Source organism: Gekko japonicus, unplaced genomic scaffold (assembly GCF_001447785.1).
Source record: "Gekko japonicus isolate JY-2015 unplaced genomic scaffold, Gekko_japonicus_V1.1 scaffold2593, whole genome shotgun sequence".
Classification (NCBI taxonomy): domain Eukaryota; kingdom Metazoa; phylum Chordata; class Lepidosauria; order Squamata; family Gekkonidae; genus Gekko; species Gekko japonicus.
The window spans coordinates 174,112-193,513 of NW_015160299.1; the positions used below are offsets into that span (position 1 = coordinate 174,112).

Genomic DNA, 19,402 nt, shown 5'->3' on the forward strand with positions numbered 1-19,402 from the left:
AGGGGCAGGCGGCTCAGTGCGTCGGCGTGGCCCATCGCCTTTCCGGGCCGATGGACGAGGTCGTACGCATACCCCGCCAGGAAGATGGACCAGCGTAGCACCCTGGGCGAGGTTATCTGCGGTGTCTGCCGGTCGGGTGCGAGGAGGCCCAGCAGGGGCCGTACAAGTAGTGGTGAAATTTTTTCACCCCTGCCACGATTGCCAACGCCTCCTTGTCGATCTGCGCGTAGTTGCGCTCGGCCGACGACAGTGTCCGCGAGTAGTAGGCCACCGGGACCTCGCGACCATCCGGTAGTCTGTGCCCCAGGACCGCCCCGACCCCATAGGGGGAAGCGTCGCACGCCAGTACCACGGGAAGGGCCTCGTCAAAATGGGCGAGGACCGCATTAGAGACCAGGAGGTCCTTTATTGTTTGGAAAGCTGCGTCGTGTGGTGGCCCCCAGGCCCATTGCGCCGACTTGTCGAGGAGGCGGTGGAGCGGCTCCGCGACGGCCGCCTTCAGGGGCAAAAAGGAGTGGTAGAAGTTCACCAGGCCTAGGAACGCCTGTAGCTCCGTTTTGGACTTCGGGGCCGGGGCGTGTGTGATGGCTTCTACCTTGTCCTGGGAGGGGTGCAGGCCGGCGGCGTCCACCGCGAAGCCCAGAAACTCCACCCGCGGCACCCCCAGTAGGCACTTCTCCCGTTTCACCTTGAGGCCCGCCGCGTCGAAGCGTTGTAAAACGGCCCTCAGACGGTCTGCGAAGGACGAGGGGTCTGGCGCGGCGATCAGCACGTCGTCTAGAAACGGCTGAACTCCGGGGATGCCTTTAAGGAGGGAATCCATAAAAGATTGAAAGATCCCCGGCGCGACTGAGACCCCGAACTGGAGGCGGTGCACCTTGAAGGCCCCTTTGTGGGTCGCAATGGTCTGTGCCTCGGCCGTGGCGGCGTCCACCGGTAGCTGCTGGTACGCCTGGGCCAAGTCCAGTTTGCCGAACACCCGAGCCCCTGCCAGGGCTGCCAGCACTTGGCTTACTACCGGCACCGGGTACGCGTGGGGCTGCAGGGCTTTGTTTATGGTGCATTTATAGTCCGCGCAGATGCGGACGTCCCCGTTCGGCTTGAGTGGTGTGACAATGGGGGTCTCCCACCGGGCCGACGCCACCGGTTCTAGCACGCCTTGCTCAACTAGGCGATCGAGCTCGGCCTCCACCTTCGGCCTCATGGAGATCGGGGGCAGCCGGGCCCTGATGCGGATGGGGCGTATCGCGGGGTCTAGGTCCAGGGAAATGGCAGGGCCCGTGTACCGCCCCAGGGTCCCATCGAAGATGCGGGGAAATTCTGCGCACACCGCCCCGAAATCCTGCGCTCCAACCTGGTTGATGCCCGTAACGGAGAGCCCCAGGGCCTTGAACCAGGCCAGTCCCAACAAGCTGGAGAGGGGCCGGTCCACAACCAGTAGGTCCAGTTGGCCCTTGAAACCCTGAAACTGGACCCGGAACTTGCCCCAGCCCACCACCGCCACGGGGTTTTTGTTAAAGTCCCGTAACCGGAAACCCCGTGACTTCTGTAGTGGTGGCCCCCCCCGAGGACACAGTGCACGGAGCGTGTCCGCGGATATTATGGAGTAGGTCGACCCGGTGTCGATCTCCATGGTGCAGGGGGCTCCCTCTATGAGGACCGTCACATGCATTTTATTTGGGCCGTCGGGGGGCAGGTTACAGACCTGGTGCTGTGGAAAGTGGGACGACACGGTGTGGAGCTCCAGGGGCAGTTCCGCGGTGGTCTGGTGGGTGGCCGATCTCGGTCGTTGTCCCTTGGACCGGCAGACCTTGGCGATGTGTCCTGCCTTGTTGCAGGAACGGCAGACCGCATTCCGGAAACGGCACGACCTGCGTTCGTGATCCTCCCCGCAGCTGGCGCACTGACTTGGAGACGGGGCCTTGGAGGTCCTGGAGGATACGTGTTTTGATCGCTGCTGAGTCCGCTGTCGGAGTTGCAGGACTTCCTCTTGGTCCGAGACGTCGGAGCCGCTGCTCACTTGGGTACGGTGGACCGCCTTGGCGCGGCGGTCTTGTCGCGCTTGTTCGTATGCTGAGGCCTCCCGGATGGCCTTGTCCAGGCTCAGATCGTTCTGGCTCACCAGTTTCCTCTGCAGCTTCGGCTCCCGGAGTCCGACGAGGAACTGGTTCAGGAGGGTATCGTCGAGGCTGGGGAAGGAGCATCGGGTCGCCAGGCTCCGCAGCGCCGCCAGAAAATCGGAGGTGGTTTCGCCGGAGGCCTGAACTCTTGCGAAGAAGTCCAACCGCTCCACGTACTTCGTGGGTTTGGGAGCCAGGTGGTCGGTCAGGGCCTGGACTAAGGAGCTGTATGACTCGTCCTTCGTTAGTTTGGGCGAGATTAAGTCCTTGAGGAGCCGATGGGTCTGGATTCCGCAGTGGCTCAGCAGGTAAGCCTTCTTCATCGCGTCATCCACCACCTTGTGGATGGTGAAGCGGCTCTCCAGCGTGTCCAGCCAGGTGTCCCACAGCGAGGGCTGGGAGAGATCGAAAGCGGGCAGGCTTTCTGTTGCGGTCGCGGTCGCCATTGTACTGTCGCCACGTGGTGGGGTGGCCTCTGGAACGGCGATGGCGTCGGGAGCGTTGTGGAGGCCGCTGCTGCTCTCGGGGTCAGCAGGGAGCGAAGCGGAGCCGGGAGCTGCGCGATGAGCGGTTGCCGGAGAGCTGGGAAGCGAAGCGGCGCGGTTCCCGGAGGTCTCGGCGTCGGGGCTCGGTGCGGTGCTCGCGTTGGCGTCCGGGTCTTTGTTCATGGGGTCGTGGATCCCACCTTCGTCGCCAGTGAAAAGTATGCAGACGGAGAGTGATTTCAGCTAAGCATACCTTTATTTAGTTCAGGACAAAGACGAAGGGACCAGCTCGCAGGCTGGTTATATATGTTCAGAAAACCCGCCACCAAGTACACCTAAACACACCCCCTACTCCCGATAGGCTATTTACAGTAACCGGGCGACCATTGGTCTCCCGGCTGAGAAGCTGGCCCTTTGATTGGGCCGGCTAGGATCCTACGGACCCATTGTCTTTGGACATGAAGCTATTGAAGAGTTGTGCCTGGCCAGCCCGGGCAAGTCCGGGCATGTCAGGCTGAATACATTACACTGGGAAAGAGAAGGCTTAGAGGGGACAGCATTGCAGGCTTCAAGTATCTGAAGGGCTGTCATGTAGAAGATGGAGCAGATCTATTCTCTCTTGCTCCGGATTGCAAGACTAGATCTAATGGGTGGAAATTACCAGGGAGTCGTTACTGGCTAAAGATCAGGAAAAACTTCCTAACTGTCAGAGTGGTTGAGCAGTGGAACAGACTGCCTCGGGAGGTGGTAGATGCTCCTTCGCTGGACGTTTTCAAGCGGAGGCTGGACAACCATCTTTCTGTATGTTGCAGGGCTCTCTTTCGGCTCTGCTCCTGCAGAGTGCGGGGGGCTGGACTAGATGACCTGTAAGGTCCCTTCCAACTCTATGATTCTATGATTCATCCTTCCTGAGCTAAGACAAAAATATGTGAGCTGGAGGCTAAGAAACTGTGAGCTGCCTCACACTAACCCAGCTTAGACGGAACACGGGTGACAAGATGTTCAGAGGGCAATGAGTGTAAAGGCTTTGGGTCACTGCAGCGAGGCAAGTTTTGCATTGAGCCTGAAAAGGTCACTGAAGCAGGGGGGGTTGATAAAACAAGGAAGAAGATCTGTTCACACACACACAGGAGGCAGCCCCACAGAACGACAAATGAGCAAAGAAACCTTCTATTCCACATTCCCAAATACTTCCGTTTTTGAATTCCATTTGGGTGTTGCCGTTGCAGGGGACTACATTTCCCAGAAGGACTTGCGAGCACCAGAGAGATCAACCCGGCCTTTTCTAGCGGCCAAGGGCATGGTTTTTCCTCAAGATGGAGATGGAAATCTAGGGGATACGCAGTTCCACGGGGCCTCTCTACTTTCTTGTTTCCCCTGGATGGAGGGTGGATTTGGCCTCGGCTTGTCTGCAGGAAAGGTGAGTTTAGGATTTCATCCACAGCTCTTGGGCAAGAATAGGGGAGGGGAGAGACAATGAGGAATTTCACTTTACCCTTTTTAAGCCGGTTTGAAGCTGTTTTTGATCCGTCGTGGATTAAACTGGTATAGGGCTGCCATTTCACACATGGCTTTCCCCTACCAGTAAACAGCTGGATATGAAGCAGTTTGCCATTTCAGACTGCACTGCTTTTTCCTGCCATTTTTTTGCCCGTGCAGACGATCTCCGGCTTTTTTTTTAACGTTCGCTTTAGAGCACTATAGCGCTATAACACAACACTCAAGGCATTCCAATGGGGTTGCTATAATGCTGTTTTGCTGTTGTGTCATAGCGCTATAGCACTATAGCGCTCTAAAGTGAACTTTAAAAAAAAGCTGGAGATCGCCAGTGCGGGCGAAAAACGGCGGGAAAAAGTATTTCGGATCTGGGAGAAGAAACTGAAGACGACTTGGAAGTGGTTTACAGGTAAAACGGTTCAGCCCCGTTTCCTGAACGGGACAGAAGCGTTTGTGTGTGAAAGTACAAATATATTCCTGTAGGGAACTGGTTCTAAAATGGTTCTGTCTGAAATGTCAGACCAGAAACCGTTTGGGAACTGTTCCTGAATTAGAATATATCGCCTGTCTGAAATTCCTCAATATGTGTGAATAGGACTGGAGGAAGAAGAGTTGGCCAGAGGACTCATAAAGAGAGAGGCTTTCTGGCCAAGATCTGTGCATGGGGTGTGTGTGTGTGTGGAGGACTGGTTACTTGTATTTTCACCCATTCATTCATTCATTCATTCATTCATTCATTCATTCATTCATTCATTCATGCAATTTATATCCCATACAACGAGCTTGGACTTCTCTTTATTCTTTACGTTTGGATGGACCCTTGGTCTGATCCAGGAGGGTTAATTACCTTTCTTACCATCCCCCATAGCTTGCTGCGCTCACTGTTTTGTTTTTTGGCCAAACCCAAAAGGCCCATTTGGCCATGTTTTGCTCCTATAATGGTGGGATTTTAAATACCTACTGTCGCTTCCTCTAGAATATGACTCCAGTGAGCATCACCCTCAGGACGTCCCGTGAACTGGAAACTGGTCTCTAGGTTTGTTTTCTGAAAGGGGGGATCTGCCCCGATCCCTGCTGCCTCCACCTTCCTGATGTCTTGGGAGTAAATTGTTGCTTCCCTTGCAGAATAGCGGGGGGTTGTTCTGGGGCGAATCTGGGGCACAGTGTTTGTATTCTTTATTGCTGAAGTGGGTGGCCAGTTTTGAGGCTCCTCGCTTTCATGTTGTTATTATAGAGAAAAATAATTTCCTTTCCCCCAACTTAGTAATGTTTCTGCAGTGCTTTTTCTTTGTTCTGATGCACATCCTGTACTCCAGACAAGAGAGCCCTGTAAGGACAGAATATGGAGAGACAAGGGTTTTCTAGATGGCCAAGGTGCCAGAGAAGGATGCATTTTGTCTCCCTGTCTCTTCAATCTGTATGGAGAACATATCCTAAGGAAAGCTGGATTAGACTTAGAGATGTAATATTTCCGGAAATTTTGAAATGTGGAAAAAAACAGAAATTTTCGGAAAAATTGAAAAAAAATTCTACATTAGCACTTATTTTTTCTTTTCCAGATTGGAAGTCATTCTGTTACTTTAGGAACATAAAATATGACTATGGACAATTTTACTTGGCATGAAATTATCACAGCTAGCATATTAAAAATACAGTGTATCCAAACAGTTATTACAAACAGAATTTACTTTTTAAATAATATTTATTTGTAATTGTAACAAATGGAGCAACAGTCTCCTGAACTGTTTACTGGTTTATGTGGAACAGACAAAAAAACCTCCACAAAACAATTTTTAAAAATCCAGAAGTAACAATTATTCATATTTCCTCTCCACAGTATTAAATAATAAAAAAACCATTCTCATAAAAAGAATTGAAGAGGGCGGAAGTGTATAGAAGGGAGTGTGGGACTAAGTTTCAATGGATGGGCATGAAATTTAATCAGAATCATTTTCTGAGCTGTAATTATCAGTTTCAGTCTCTGCTTCTGCAGCTACTCCGTTGTGTCTGTCATTATCCATTGGAGAGTTCAGTTTGTAACCTAGGACTTGCTTGTCCTCAGTGCACAGAAATTAGATTAATCTGATACCATACATATTTTTTAGAAATGATTTGGAAAATATTTGAAACCTTGTCTTAAAAAATATTTTATTCATCATGTTAAAACAAAACGTTTTTTCTTTTTCAATTTTTTTTCTTTTTTCAATTTTTCTAATTTTTCGTGGGGGGGGGGAAGGCTTCAGGGGGAAAAACTGGGTTTTTTCCTGAATTTTCTGGGTTTTTCCGGGCCTTCACATCTTTAATTAGATTTAGATGAAGCTGGAGTGAAAATGGGTGGAAGTCACATTAACACTTTGAGATGTTTAGATGACACGGCACTGCTGGCAGAAAACAGTGAAGACGTGAAACAGCTCCTGTTGAAGGTTAAAACAAAACAAAAAGTGCTAAATCAAGGTTACAGCTGAACGTGGAGAAGACAGACGTAAGGAGTACTAGCGTACACAGCTTTTAGGTTGATGATGAAAAAACTGAAGTTGTTCAAGTTTTTCTATTCCTTAGCTTCATCATCAACCAAAAGGGAGATTGCAACCAAGAAATCAGAAGGAGGCTGATACTGGGAAGAGTGGCTATAAAGAAGAAGAAGAGATTGGATTTATACCCCACCCTTCACTACCCAAAGGTGTCTCAGAGCGGCTGACAAACTCCTTCCCCTCCCCACAACAGACACCCTGTGAGCAATGTTCCCTCTAAGCTATGGAGTCTTGTGAGCAAAAATTCTATTTTTTGAGCTCCTGGCATTAAAATTGTGAGCGAACAATTTGGCTGCTGCATAAGTTAGTGGGCTCTGGAGTCATCCTTCCTGAGCCAAGACAAAAATGTGGGAGCTGGAGGCTAAAAAACTCTGAGCTAGCTCACACTAACTCAGCTTAGAGGGAACACTGCCTGTGAGGCAGGTGGGGCTGAGAGAGCTCTGACAGAAACTGCTCTTTTCCAAGGACGGCTCTCATCAGAGCTACGGCTTGCCCAAGGTCATTCAGCCAGGTGCAAGTGAAGGAGTGGGGAATCAAACCCGGTTCTCCCAGATTAGAGTCTGCACACTTAACCATGACACCAAACTGGAGAGATTGGATTTATGCCCCATGGCCCTTCACTACCCAACAGAGTCTTAGAGCAGCTTCCAATCTCCTTTCCCTCCCCCTCCCCACAACAGACACCCTGTGAGGGAGGTGTGGCTGAGAGAGCTCTGAGAGAAACGGCTCTTTTTCAAGGACAGCTCTTATCAGAGCTACGGCTTGCCCAAGGTCATCCAGCCAGGTGCAAGTGAAGGGATGGGGAATCAAACCCGGTTCTCCCAGATTACAGTCCGCGCACATAACCACGACACCAAACTGGCTAGGAAGGATTCTTAAGAGTAAGGCCTTGTCGCTAGTGACCAAGCTATCGTACTTAAGAACATAAGAACATAAGAGAACATAAGAGATGCCAATGTTGGATCAGGCCAAAGGCCCATCCAGTCCAACACTCTGTATCCCACAGTGGCCAGAAATACCAGTGCCATCAGGAGGTCCACCAGTGGGGCCACAGTATGAGAAGACAAGAGTCCCTAGAAACGACAGTAATGCTAGGAAAAGTTGAAGGCGGCAGGAAAAGGGGAAGAGCCAGCATGAGATGGATGGACTCCATCAAGGAAACCAGAGCCCTCAGTTTGCAAGACCCGAGCAAGGCTCTGAAGGGCACAATGTTTTTCTAGGGTCCCCATAACTCAGAAGCGACTTGACAGCACTTACACACACAGGCACGCATTTATCTTTGCCTTAAGGCGTTTCTATTATAAGCGGCCAAAATCTGTTCAGAGGACGCAGTAGCTTAGTTGCAGTTCAAGGACACGATGTACCAACTGCTGTTATTCCTCAGTGCACAAATACCTGGAAAGGTCTCTGAGGCAGCAGGTTTGTGCTGAGTGTTTTGTGCCCTGCGCCTCTCTCCAGTTTGGTGGAGTGGTTAAGTGCGCGGACTCTAATCTGGGAGAGCCGGGTTCGATTCCCCCACTACTCCTCCACTTGCACCTGGCTGGATGACCTTGGGCAAGCCGTAGTTCTGATAAGAGCTGTCCTTGAAAAAGAGTCGTTTCTGTCAAGACCTCTCTCAGCCCCGCCTACCTCCCAGGTTGTCTGTTGTGGGGAGGGGAAGGGGAAGGAGATTGTAAGCCGCTCTGAGACTCCTTCAGGTAGTGAAGGGTGGGGTAAAAATTCAATCTCTTTGGTGTAGTGGTTAAGTTTGCGGACTCTAATCTGGGAGAACCGGGTTTGATTCCCCACTCCTCCACTTGCAGCTGCTGGATGACCTTGGGCAAGCCGTAGTTCTGATAAGAGCTGTCCTTGAAAAAGAGCAGTTTCTGTCAGAGTTCTCTCAGCCCCACCCACCTCACAGGGTGTCTGTTGTGGGGAGGGGGAGGGAAAGGAGTTTGGAAGCCGCTCTGAGACACTTTTGGGTAGTGAAGGGCGGGGTATACATCCCATCTCCTCACCCACCAAGCCCCAAGGATCACACAGCCTGGGGTGAACACAAAACACCATGACTTTCATTAGGGCAGTTTATCTTACACAGCTGGATGCAACCTTTAGAGTAACACAGAATGCCTCTGCAGACAAAAATGGTTGAAGCAGAACATTTCCATGTATTTCTGGGGTTAAAAGTGGATGGTGGTAGAATGTCAGCTATACAGTCTATTATTTTTTCTCCCACATTTCATTGGATCCGACTAAGAGAAGCCCTGTTCTTTGCAACTGTCTTGCGTTTATATACTGAACATTTATATACTGAACGTCAGTTTATATACTGAATGTTTTATATACTGAAGACAGGTACTGAAATATAATACCTGTCAGGCTCTGGAAAAGAAACGGATGCAGCTCTCCTTACCATCGGTTTGATGTATTGCGTCCTTTAATCAGTTGACTGGCCGATAGGATTCTTCTTTCTTGCTTGAATGGTCGGGGACAGGAATAGATGATCAACTGGGCCTTATTTTCGTCTTTCAGAGATCCCCGGTGTCCTTTGAGGAGGTCGCCGTGTTGTTCACGGAGGAGGAATGGGCTCTGCTGGATCCAGGCCAAAGAAAACTCTACTGGGATGTTACAAAGGAAAATTTCAAGACTGTGGCCTCTCTGGGTAAGGATGTTCCCCCTTCTGTTATGGTCACGGAAGAGAAGGGAGGGAGTGGTGTTCACTCAACACATTTCCTTTGTAGACTGGGGATTTTGAACTTAGGCTTCCCAGATAGTTGGCTGATCCTGACCACTGTACATTGCTGTCTCTCTGTTGCACTGCCTCATAGGAGTTGTAGTTATTTTTCTGAAGAAGTCTATAGTTTTGTAGACAAACACATAGCCCTCACTCTGTGTACAAAAGCTTGCAATGCCCAGCCATTTCATGTGTTCCGCTGGGTTCCAGGCTCAGAGCATTGACCGTGAGATTTCTGTAACGAAGATCAATGAATCAAAAGTAGGTTGCAGTTTACAGATAACATACCTGAACAACATACCTGAACAGCATACTCAAGATTGCTAAAGCATAGATATTTTCTCCAGATTTTGATGCAGTAATTCAGCGCAAGAGGTGTCAGTTATCAAAGACTGTTAAATAAACAAGATATTGCAAGAGTGCTCATGTTTTAATCATGTTTGTGATTTAAGAAAAAATATCTGTGTGTTTGTGTCATTTATAAAACTTATATCTCTGCCACCTGGCATTACATTTTATGACACACATGATCTGGCCCTCGTAACAAATGAGTTCGACACCCCTGCTCTAACCACGACACAACACTGGATCTGATAGCTCAGGGAAGCTCCTGAATCCTGTTTGGTTTGTAGAGACGAGGTATTTCCCACCCTCCCTGTCTGTGCTGCAGCACTTTCCTGGCTTCTCGAGAGTAAACCTTTGCTTCCATTGCAAATAGCAGAGGAATGCCATAGGGCTAATTTGTGCCAGAACGGTTCAATTCCCTTCATTTTTTGCGTTTCAAGCCCCATCATCCCGCAGTGGGTGTCTGACATTGAGATGCCTACCTTTATTTTTGAGGAGTTATGCCTTCCGTTGTCAGCCATAATTTCCAATAAAAAAATCATGCAGGGGGGCAGGGCGGGGGGGGGGGGGGGTCTCAGGTTGCCTGGCCCGGCACATTCGGGGGAGGTCTCAGGTTGCCTGGCCCGGCACATTCCTGTTCTTTTCATGTTTGGCACAGTTTCTGGAGGACACCTCATTTCCCACTGTATCCCTTATCCAACACTCTTCCCTCTTTCTTTCCTGGCAACCCTCATTATCTTCACGTTTCTCTGTGTCCTTTCCGTCTTCCCATCCCCCCAACCAATCTACCTTTATTTGTCCCCCATCCTCACCTTCTCCTCCTTCCCTTCCCCAGCAGCCTCAGCCCGGGAAAAAAATCTGGCTCAGTCACTAGGGGTGGGTCCAGTTGTGTGGTGGTAGCCAGGCAGGGCCCAGTTGCATCGTGGGGAACCGGCAAGGAATTGTGGGGAGTCCTTTATTTTCTCCCCCCCCCAGCAGCCCCCGCACGCTCCACTTTCCATGTTTTCCTTTCTGGTACCTTCCCACCGACCAACCTATCCTTTAACTTGCCCCCTCCCCAGTGTTCAGCTATGTTGATAATTTATTTTCTTTATACTCCACTTTCCTTACTACTAGTCATTCAAAGCAGCATACATGGATTGTCTGCTACTCAGGGTTGCCACTTTTTGGAAAGTCTGGGAAATGAAAATTGGTCCGGGAAAGTCAGGGAAATTGGTCTGAAATCAGGGAAATGGTGATTAAAGGGTTAGGGTTAGCACTACAGTCTGGGGCCTGAAATTTACTAACTGTACCGGGCCCCAAAGATGCCAAATTGGCCGTCACGAGGGCTAGGGCTTTTTCGGTGGCGGCCCCCGCCCGGGGGGACACACTCCCGGGGGGGGTCCGGGCCCTGCGGGCCCTGGGCCTGCAAGACGGAGCTCTTCCACCAGGCTTTTGGTTAGGGGCCGCCGCCACCCCCCCTGTTATATTGCCATCATGGGGGGGGAAGGGCCCTGGGACGGATGGAAGAAACATCTGAATTTACATCTAATTTTTGAAGACACGAAATGCCTACAGGGATGTTTGGATGTGGTTATCATCTCCCTTGAGGTTCTGGAATTGAGGTTTTTCTGAGCACTTTATAGTACTGAAATGGTTTTAAATTGTATAACGTGTTTTAAATGTTACTAAATTATTTGATGTTTTATCACTGCAAGATTTCTTGCCATGTAAGCCGCCCTGAGCCCTACGGGGGAGGGCGGGATATAAGTTTAACAAATAAATAAATAAATAAAAATATATTCAAGCAGTGGATTTTTGACCTGCTGCTGCAGGAGCATGCTCTGTTCTTGTGTAGCAGAATACAAGTAGAACTCAATGATGCCCTTTCCCAAACATTTTAGATAGAACATTTATATAATTTTTAGTGTACCTTTAAAACAATAACAATAATGTTATGTCATTTGTTAGCAATCAGAGTTTTACTTGAATTGAAATTTGTATCTTGGTGTAATTTTTGGTGCAATTGCAAAAACAGATGTTGTTGCAGTTAATGTTGAAGGAAACTGATATTAAATCATTTAATTTTTTTGCAGTTGAGACTTGTAGAGTAGTTGTACAGTGGAACCTTACCTTGCATTAATGCAATATGAACAGTGTCCCCTCTAAGCTTAGTGTGAGCCAGCTCACAGTTTTTTAGCCTCCGGCTCACACATTCTTGTCTTAGCTCAGAGAGGAGGGCTCTGGAGCAAACTAATTTATGCAGCAGCCAAATCGCTCGCTCACAACTTTCATGCCAGTAGCTCACGAAGTAGGATTTTTACTCACAAGACTCCACAGCTTAGAAGGAGCATTGAGCTATTCATTTTTTAACGTGGTTATATTTGTATGGTGGTCAGGGAAATCAACAAATGTTGGTCAGGGAAAGGAAAAATAAAATTTTAGTGGGAACCCTGGCTACTCCCATTTTATACTCACAACTACCCTGTAAAGTAGGCTAGGCTGTATGTATGTCTGTGTTCGGTCCAAAGTCACCCAGTTTGCTTCTGGAGCAAAATGGGGGTTCCAATCTGGGTCTCCCAGACCGTAGTTTGAAACTCTGATCACGAGACCACACTGGCTTTTGCAGTGTGACTGTTGTTGAACAGTAGCAAGCAGCCAGTCTTGGGTGAGTCAGGTAAGTCGTGTGATATTGTGGCCTGGCTCCGTTCGCTGCTGGACCTGGTCCAGGGTAGGCTTTCCTCAAGGGCCAAAGCAACCCTCTAAAGGGCACTGTCACCTGCCCCTGCCTCTAACTGACAGAAACCAAGGCTTGAAGGCTGACAATACTGTCTGGTGGCCTCAAAATGGCCACTGAAGGCCTTTGTTTCTTATGTTACAGGCTCTGCTTCTATTATTTTTTGGGGGTGTAACCCCCAATGTACTCCCCCCCAGATTTTTCTGCAAGCCTGGGTCATTTTCCAGGTTTGTAGAAAGATCTACCTTGTTTGTTCATGTTGCCAATCTCTAGATTTAAGTGTTCCATATTTTATTCTTTTCGTTTATACAAAAATCTTTCAATAAAATTCAAGATTGTTAAAGCATTTCTCTTCTGTTGTATGTGTTCCCCAAATAAACACCAGAAAACTTATTAACCTTAATGTGGTCTCAAGAGCACCTTTCTGCAACAGAAGCAAGAGATCTCCTGCCTCTTCCTTTGGTCATTCATTTCTCCTTTTCCAAGTTGTCATGTTTTGTGTTTAAATATTGCTGATGTCTTCCAGGCCCTGGGTTCACATTGCAGAAAATACCATTCACTACTTACTTTACCTGTTAACTGGCTTTTGTACGTTTTGATTCTTACATGATTTCTGTCTCTCTTTTGCAGTTGCAGATGTGAGGAAGATGGGTAATGAGAAGGAATCAGGAAGGAGACTTGTGGAAGACAACAATCTGCAGGCGGAAGCAAAATATGGTGGTCAAGTGGTACCAAAGAAGTATTACAGAAGAAAAAGGGAAACAAAACAGAGGCAAAGGAAGGAATTGGTAGCCTGTCAGAGCAGAAATAGGCCTGAGGTCTCAGCCCAAGATGAAACAGGGAAGCGAAAGAGAAGGCCTAATGGTGCCATGAACCAAAATGGGCACAGCTGCAAATTCAGTGTTAAAACATATCAGAATGTTACATCATGCTGGAAAAGATATCAATGTGTGGAATGTGGAAAGTGCTTCCATTGGAGTAGTGGAAGAAGTAGGCATCAAAGGATTCACACAGGGGAAAAATACAAATGCTTGGAGTGTGGAAAGTGCTTCTCCAATAATGGCCACCTAATTGCACATCGAAAAATTCATACTGGGGGGAAGCCATATAGATGCTTGGAGTGTGGAAAGTGCTTCTCCAATAATGGCCACCTAATTGCACATCGAAAAATTCATACTGGGGGGAAGCCATATAGATGCTTGGAGTGTGGAAAGTGCTTCTCCAATAATGGCCACCTAATTGCACATCGAAAAATTCATACTGGGGGGAAGCCATATAGATGCTTGGAGTGTGGAAAGTGCTTCTCTCGGAATGACAACCTAAAAATACATCAGAACATTCATGCAGGAGAGAAACCGTATAAATGCCTGGAGTGTGGAAAGGGCTTCTCTCGGAATGACAACCTAAAAATACATCAAAACATTCATGCAGGAGAGAAGCCGTATAAATGTCTGGAGTGTGGAAAGTGCTTCTCTCGGAATGACAACCTAAAAATACATCAAAACATCCATACAGGACAGAAGCCGTATAAATGCTTGGAGTGTGGAAAGTGCTTCTCTCGGAATGACGCCCTAAAAGCACATCAAAATATTCATACAGGAGAGAAGCCATATAAATGCTTGGAATGTGGAAAGTACTTCTTTCGGAATGACAATCTAAAAACACATCAAAACATTCATGCAGTAGAGAAGCAACATAAATGCTTGGAGTGTGGAAAGTGCTTCTCTCGGAATGACAGTCTAAAAGCACATCAAAACATTCATACAGGAGAGAAGCCATATAAATGCCTGGAGTGTGGAAAGTACTTCTTTCGGAATGGCAGCCTAAATGCACATAAAAAGATCCATACTGGAGAGAAAACATATAAATGTATGGAGTGTGGAAAGTGCTTCAGTCAGAAATGTGACCTAACTATACATCAAAAGGTTCACACCAGGGAGAAGCCATATAAATGCTTGGAGTGTGGAAAGTGTTTCTCTCTGAATGTCAGCCTAAGGAGACATCAAAAGGTTCATGCAGGGGAGAAGCCATATAAATGCTTGGAGTGTGGAAAGTGCTTTTCTCGGAGTAACGACCAAAAAAGACATCAAAAGATTCATACAGGGGAGAAGCCATATAAATGCTTGGAGTGTGGAAAATGCTTCTCTCAGAGTGCCATCCTAAATGCACACCAAAAAGTTCACACAGGGGAGAAGCCATATAAGTGCTTGGACTGTGGAAAGTGCTTCTCTCGGAATGGTGACCTAAGTATACATCAAAAGATTCATACTGGGGAGAAGCCCTATAAATGCTTGGAGTGTGGAAAGTGCTTCTCTCGGAACGATACCCTAAATGCACATCAAAGGGTCCACACAGGGGAGAAGCCACATAAATGCCTGGAGTGTGGAAAGTGCTTCTCTCGGAATGGTGACCTAAATGTACATCAGAAGGTTCATACTGGGGAGAAGCCCTATAAATGCTTGGACTGTGGAAAGTGCTTCTCTCGGAACGACACCCTAAATGCTCATCAAAGGATTCATACCGGGGAGAAGCCATATAAATGCCCGGAGTGTGGAAAGTGCTTCTCTCGAAGTGGCGACCTAAGACGACATCAAAAGGTTCACACGGGAGAAGCCGTCTAAACGCCTGGAACATGGAAAGAGGTTCAGTCAAAATCGATGCCTTCCCTCCCACTACAGGGTTCACACAGGCGAAGAGCCTTCCGATCACAGGAAGGAAACCTGTTGAAGTAACTGACCCTGCCCTTTTGTGGTCATTATGGTCGCTGCCCTGGAAGAGGACCTTCTCTGTGCCTATTGCTCTCCTTCGAGGCCACCCTCCCCTCTTATATATATTTCATCTGTACTCTGTGAAAGCGTCTCATGTTCACGGCTCATTCACCATGGCAGTGAGATAGATTAATGCCTCATGTGTCCTGCTTAATGCCTCATGTTACCTTTTACAAAATGTGGGAGCATTTTATGGAAACTGAGACTGGGCATCTGTTGTCTCTGGTTCATTCTGTATTAGCCTTCCCCCCCCCCCTTTCGTGGGTTCATCTTCTCACAAGGCTTTGCAGCCTAGGCATTGCTTTTGCCTAGAAACATAGCTTATATTCCAAGGGACGTGTGTACCAGGAAGAGTCTAAGCATTCTGACTGCCATGCTAGGAGGCACCTCAGCCCCTCATCCTGGGTGAAAAGCTGTCTGGAGCTTCTTGACCTACCAGATAGGAAGAAGAAGAGAGAAAAGTTTGGATTTATACCCCGTCCTTCACTACCCAAAGGTGTCTCAGAGCGGCTGACAAGCTCCTTTCCCTTCCCCTCCCCACAACAGACACCCTGTGAGGTGGGTGGGGCTGAGAGAGCTCTTGACAGAAACGGCTCTTTTTCAAGGACAGCTCTTATCAGAACTACGGCTTGCCCAAGGTCATCCAGCCAGGTGCAAGCGGAGGAGGAGTGGGGAATCAAACCTGGTTCTCCCAGATTAGAGTCCGCGCACTTAACCACTACACCAAACTGGAGAGATTGGATTTATACCCCGCCCTTCACTACCCAATGTAGTCTCAGAGCAGCTTACAAACGTCTTTCCCTTCCCCTCCCCACAACAGACACCCTGTGAGGTCGGTGGGGCTGAGAGAGCTCTTGACAGAAACTGCTCTTTTTCAAGAACAGCTCTGACAGAACTATGGCTTGCCCAAGGTCATCCAGCAGCTGCAAGTGGAGGAGCGGGGAATAAAACCCGGTTCTCCCAGATTAGAGTCCTCTGCGCACTTAACCACTCCACCAAACTGGCTTTCTCTGACTGCCATGCTAGGAGCCACCTTAGCCCCTCATCTTGAGTGAAAAGCTGTCTGGAGCTTCTTGACCTACCAGATAGTAAACTAACTTTGAAGAGAGTTCATATGGTCAATGTATGCAGGGGTTGGGTCTTGACAAGTTTATTTTATTTTATTTTTTTGATTTATATCCCGCTCTCCCCTTGATGGGCTCAAGGCAGCTTCCAGCAATAAAATACAGTACAGTTAAAACATTTAAAAACATAATTTACATTTTAAAATACAAATACGGCATCGCATAATACAACTCTAGTAAAAACCAGCATGTCTCAGTTGCTAATGATGTTAAAATTTAAGTTTTTGTTTGGGAGATCTTTAAAATTTAGGATCTCAAAGGACCCAGGCTACTGATGGAGGTAACCCAAGGAGGGGGACGACCTCTGCCTCAACCAAAGGCGTGGTGGAAGAGCTCTGTCTTGCAGGCCCTGTGGAATTGTAGTAAACCCTGCAGGGCCCTGATCTCACACGGGAGCTCATTCCACCAGGCCCTGGCTCTGGTTGAAGCAAGTCGGACGTCCATGGGGCCGGGCACCACCAGAAGATGTTGGTGGGTGGACCTCAGTTTTTCACTCCCATGCTACCTTTCTCTTTTGTGTGGTTAGGTATGATGTGGTTATAAATTTCTCGTTATTTCTTTCACTCAAGGTATGTAACACTGCCACCAGGAATTTAATTCCAGTCTTATTAATTCAGCTTTCCCACAGTATTGTGCCCAGGCTCTAAGGCTCCTTCGATGGAGTATGTGGTTCCAAGGAGGAGATTCTTCTATTTTAAACAGCATATGACTCTGGGTTAGCAATAAACAAGATAAAACTTTATTTGCACAAGATGCGTATTGGTTACAAGATGTTTTGTTACTTGTCCCTTCAGTGAATATACCTTCTCCAAACTTTATGTTGCTCAGTAAAGTCTTTCCCTTTTTAACTCACGTCTCAGTCAGCTTCTCCCCCCCCCCACACACACACTCTTATAATACTCTGACAACAGTGTTCCCTCTAAGCTGAGTTAGTGTGAGCTAGCTCACAGTTTTTTAGCCTCCAGCACACACATTTTTTGTTTTGGCTCAGTAAGGATGGCTCCAGAGCGATGCTCCCTCTAAGCTGTGGAGTCTTGTGAGCAAAAGTTCTACTTGGTGAGCCACTGCCATTAAACTTGCGAGCCAGTGATTTGGCCGTTGCATAAAGTACTTTGCTCTGGAGCCATCCTTCGTGAGCTAAGACAAAAATGTGTGAGCTGGAGGCTAAAAAACTACGAGCTAGCTCACATTTGGCTACCAAATGAGAAGGGAGCACTCACTGGAGAAGACCCTGATGATGAGAAAGATTGAAGGTCGAAGAAGAAGGGGATGGCAAAGGATGAGATGATTAGACAGTGTCACCGATGCAACGAACATGAAATTGAGCAAACTTCAGAGGACGGTGGAAGACCAGAAGGCCTGGTGTGATCTGGTCCATGGGGTCGTGGAGAGTTGGACTCGACTGTGCGACTGAACAACAACAAGCTCACACTAATTCAGCTGAGAGGGAACACTGCTCCAGAGCAAACTAATTTAAGCAGCAGCCAAATCGCTCGCTCATGACTTTAATGCCAGTAGCTCACAAAGTGGAATTTTTGCTCACAAGACTCCACAGCTTAGAGGGAGCATTGCCTGACAATATTAGATTTTGCCTAATATGCCCCCCCTGCAGTATGTTTCTTTCTCCTTTAGAACCTTAATGCCTATCACAGCAGTTCTGTAGGATTCTAATTAGAAGACTGCGTCTCAGACTGTAGACCAGGGGTGTCAAACATGTGGCCCGGGGGCCGGATCAGGCCTCCGGAGGCCTGTCAGGCCCGCAGTGGAACTGGTTGTTCTCTGCTTGTTCCAATTCTGCTGCTGCTGCTGCGTCATTGTAGGTTTGCAGTTTAGAGATACACACCTGAACAAAATACTCAAGATTGCAACAGCAAAGACATTTTGATGCATTAATTCAGAGCAAAAGGGGAAAGTTGTCAGATTCTGTTAAATAAACAAAATATTGCAAGAGTGTTAATGTTTTAAGCATGATTTTAAGTAAAAAAGAACCCTTTGTGTTTGTGTCCTTTATCAAGTTTATATCTCCACTACCTGGCATTACATTTAATGACACGCATGGCCCAGCCCAACAAGGTCTCATTTATGTCGGATCCGGCCCTCATAACAAATGAGTTCGACACCCGTGCAGTGTCGACTGACCACAACTGACAGCTGCTGACTGCACACTCTGCCTTCTCTCCACACACACACACACTTCTTAGCTCCGCCCACACACTCAGTCACCCACCAATCACCTCACTCACCTCCCTCTTTCACCCCCCCCCGTTCTTCTGAAACTTACCAAACATTTAAAGAAACACGCACTTATAACTTGAACTCATTACAGTCACTTTCCTGAGCCTGCATTTGGTGGGGAGAGCGGGGTATAAATCAAATCAATAAATATATAAAATAAATTGACTGACAGTGCGAGAGTTATATATTGCCCATGTTAGCTTTTGTTCAGGGCTGTTTGCCAACAGCTCTTCTGAGGGTCCTTGCTGAACAGCCAGGAATGTTCCTTCTGTATTAAATGTACAGTGCACTATAACAGGCAGCTGGGTTTTTTGGATCTTATTGGAATTTTCTATATGCTGTTGAGCATTGCTTGTGTATGGATTTAAGAATGAATAAATCATTTTGGTTCAGAGCAAGTGTTCTCTCTTCATGTCTGTGGTGGACTTGGTTCCCGGGCTCACCTGGTGCCTAATTTACTCTCCCTTAGGTGCCAAGCCAAAACACATCTTTTCACCCTGGCTTCTAATTTAGGGATTTACCTTCCCAGCTTTTAAAATGGTCTGCTTCTGTTTTATGGCTAGTTTTTATTCTGCTTATGTCCAATGGGTTGTTTGCAGTGGTTGGTTTTTATATTAAAGTGTCTCACACAGGACTTCAAAGATGCAATGTAGACATATATCCTAATCAAAGCTCCCTCTTAGCAGTGGAGTCTTGTGAGCAAAAAAATCTACTTTGTGAGCTACTGGCATTAAAGTTGTGAGTGAGCAATTTGGCTACTTCAGAAATCAGTTTGCTCTGGAGCCCTCCTTCCCGAGCTAAGGGGAAAATGTGTGAGCCGGAGGCTTAAAAACTGTGAGCTAGCTCACACTAACACAGCTTAGAGGGA

General features: G+C 47.7%; 1 protein-coding gene across 1 annotated transcript in view; it reads left to right on the forward strand.

Annotated features, from left to right (window-relative positions):
* LOC107114585 (zinc finger protein 420-like) overlaps positions 1 to 15,656 on the forward strand; it is a 20,168-nt gene extending 4,512 nt beyond the window's left edge. Inside the window, exons 3-5 of the mRNA XM_015416126.1 lie at positions 3,835 to 4,025; positions 9,145 to 9,274; positions 13,038 to 15,656. Of these exons, the coding sequence (XP_015271612.1) occupies positions 3,835 to 4,025; positions 9,145 to 9,274; positions 13,038 to 15,028 (2,312 nt within the window). The 3' untranslated portion in view covers positions 15,029 to 15,656. The remainder of the gene's footprint in view (positions 1 to 3,834; positions 4,026 to 9,144; positions 9,275 to 13,037) is intronic.
* Positions 15,657 to 19,402: the final 3,746 nt, after the last annotated feature.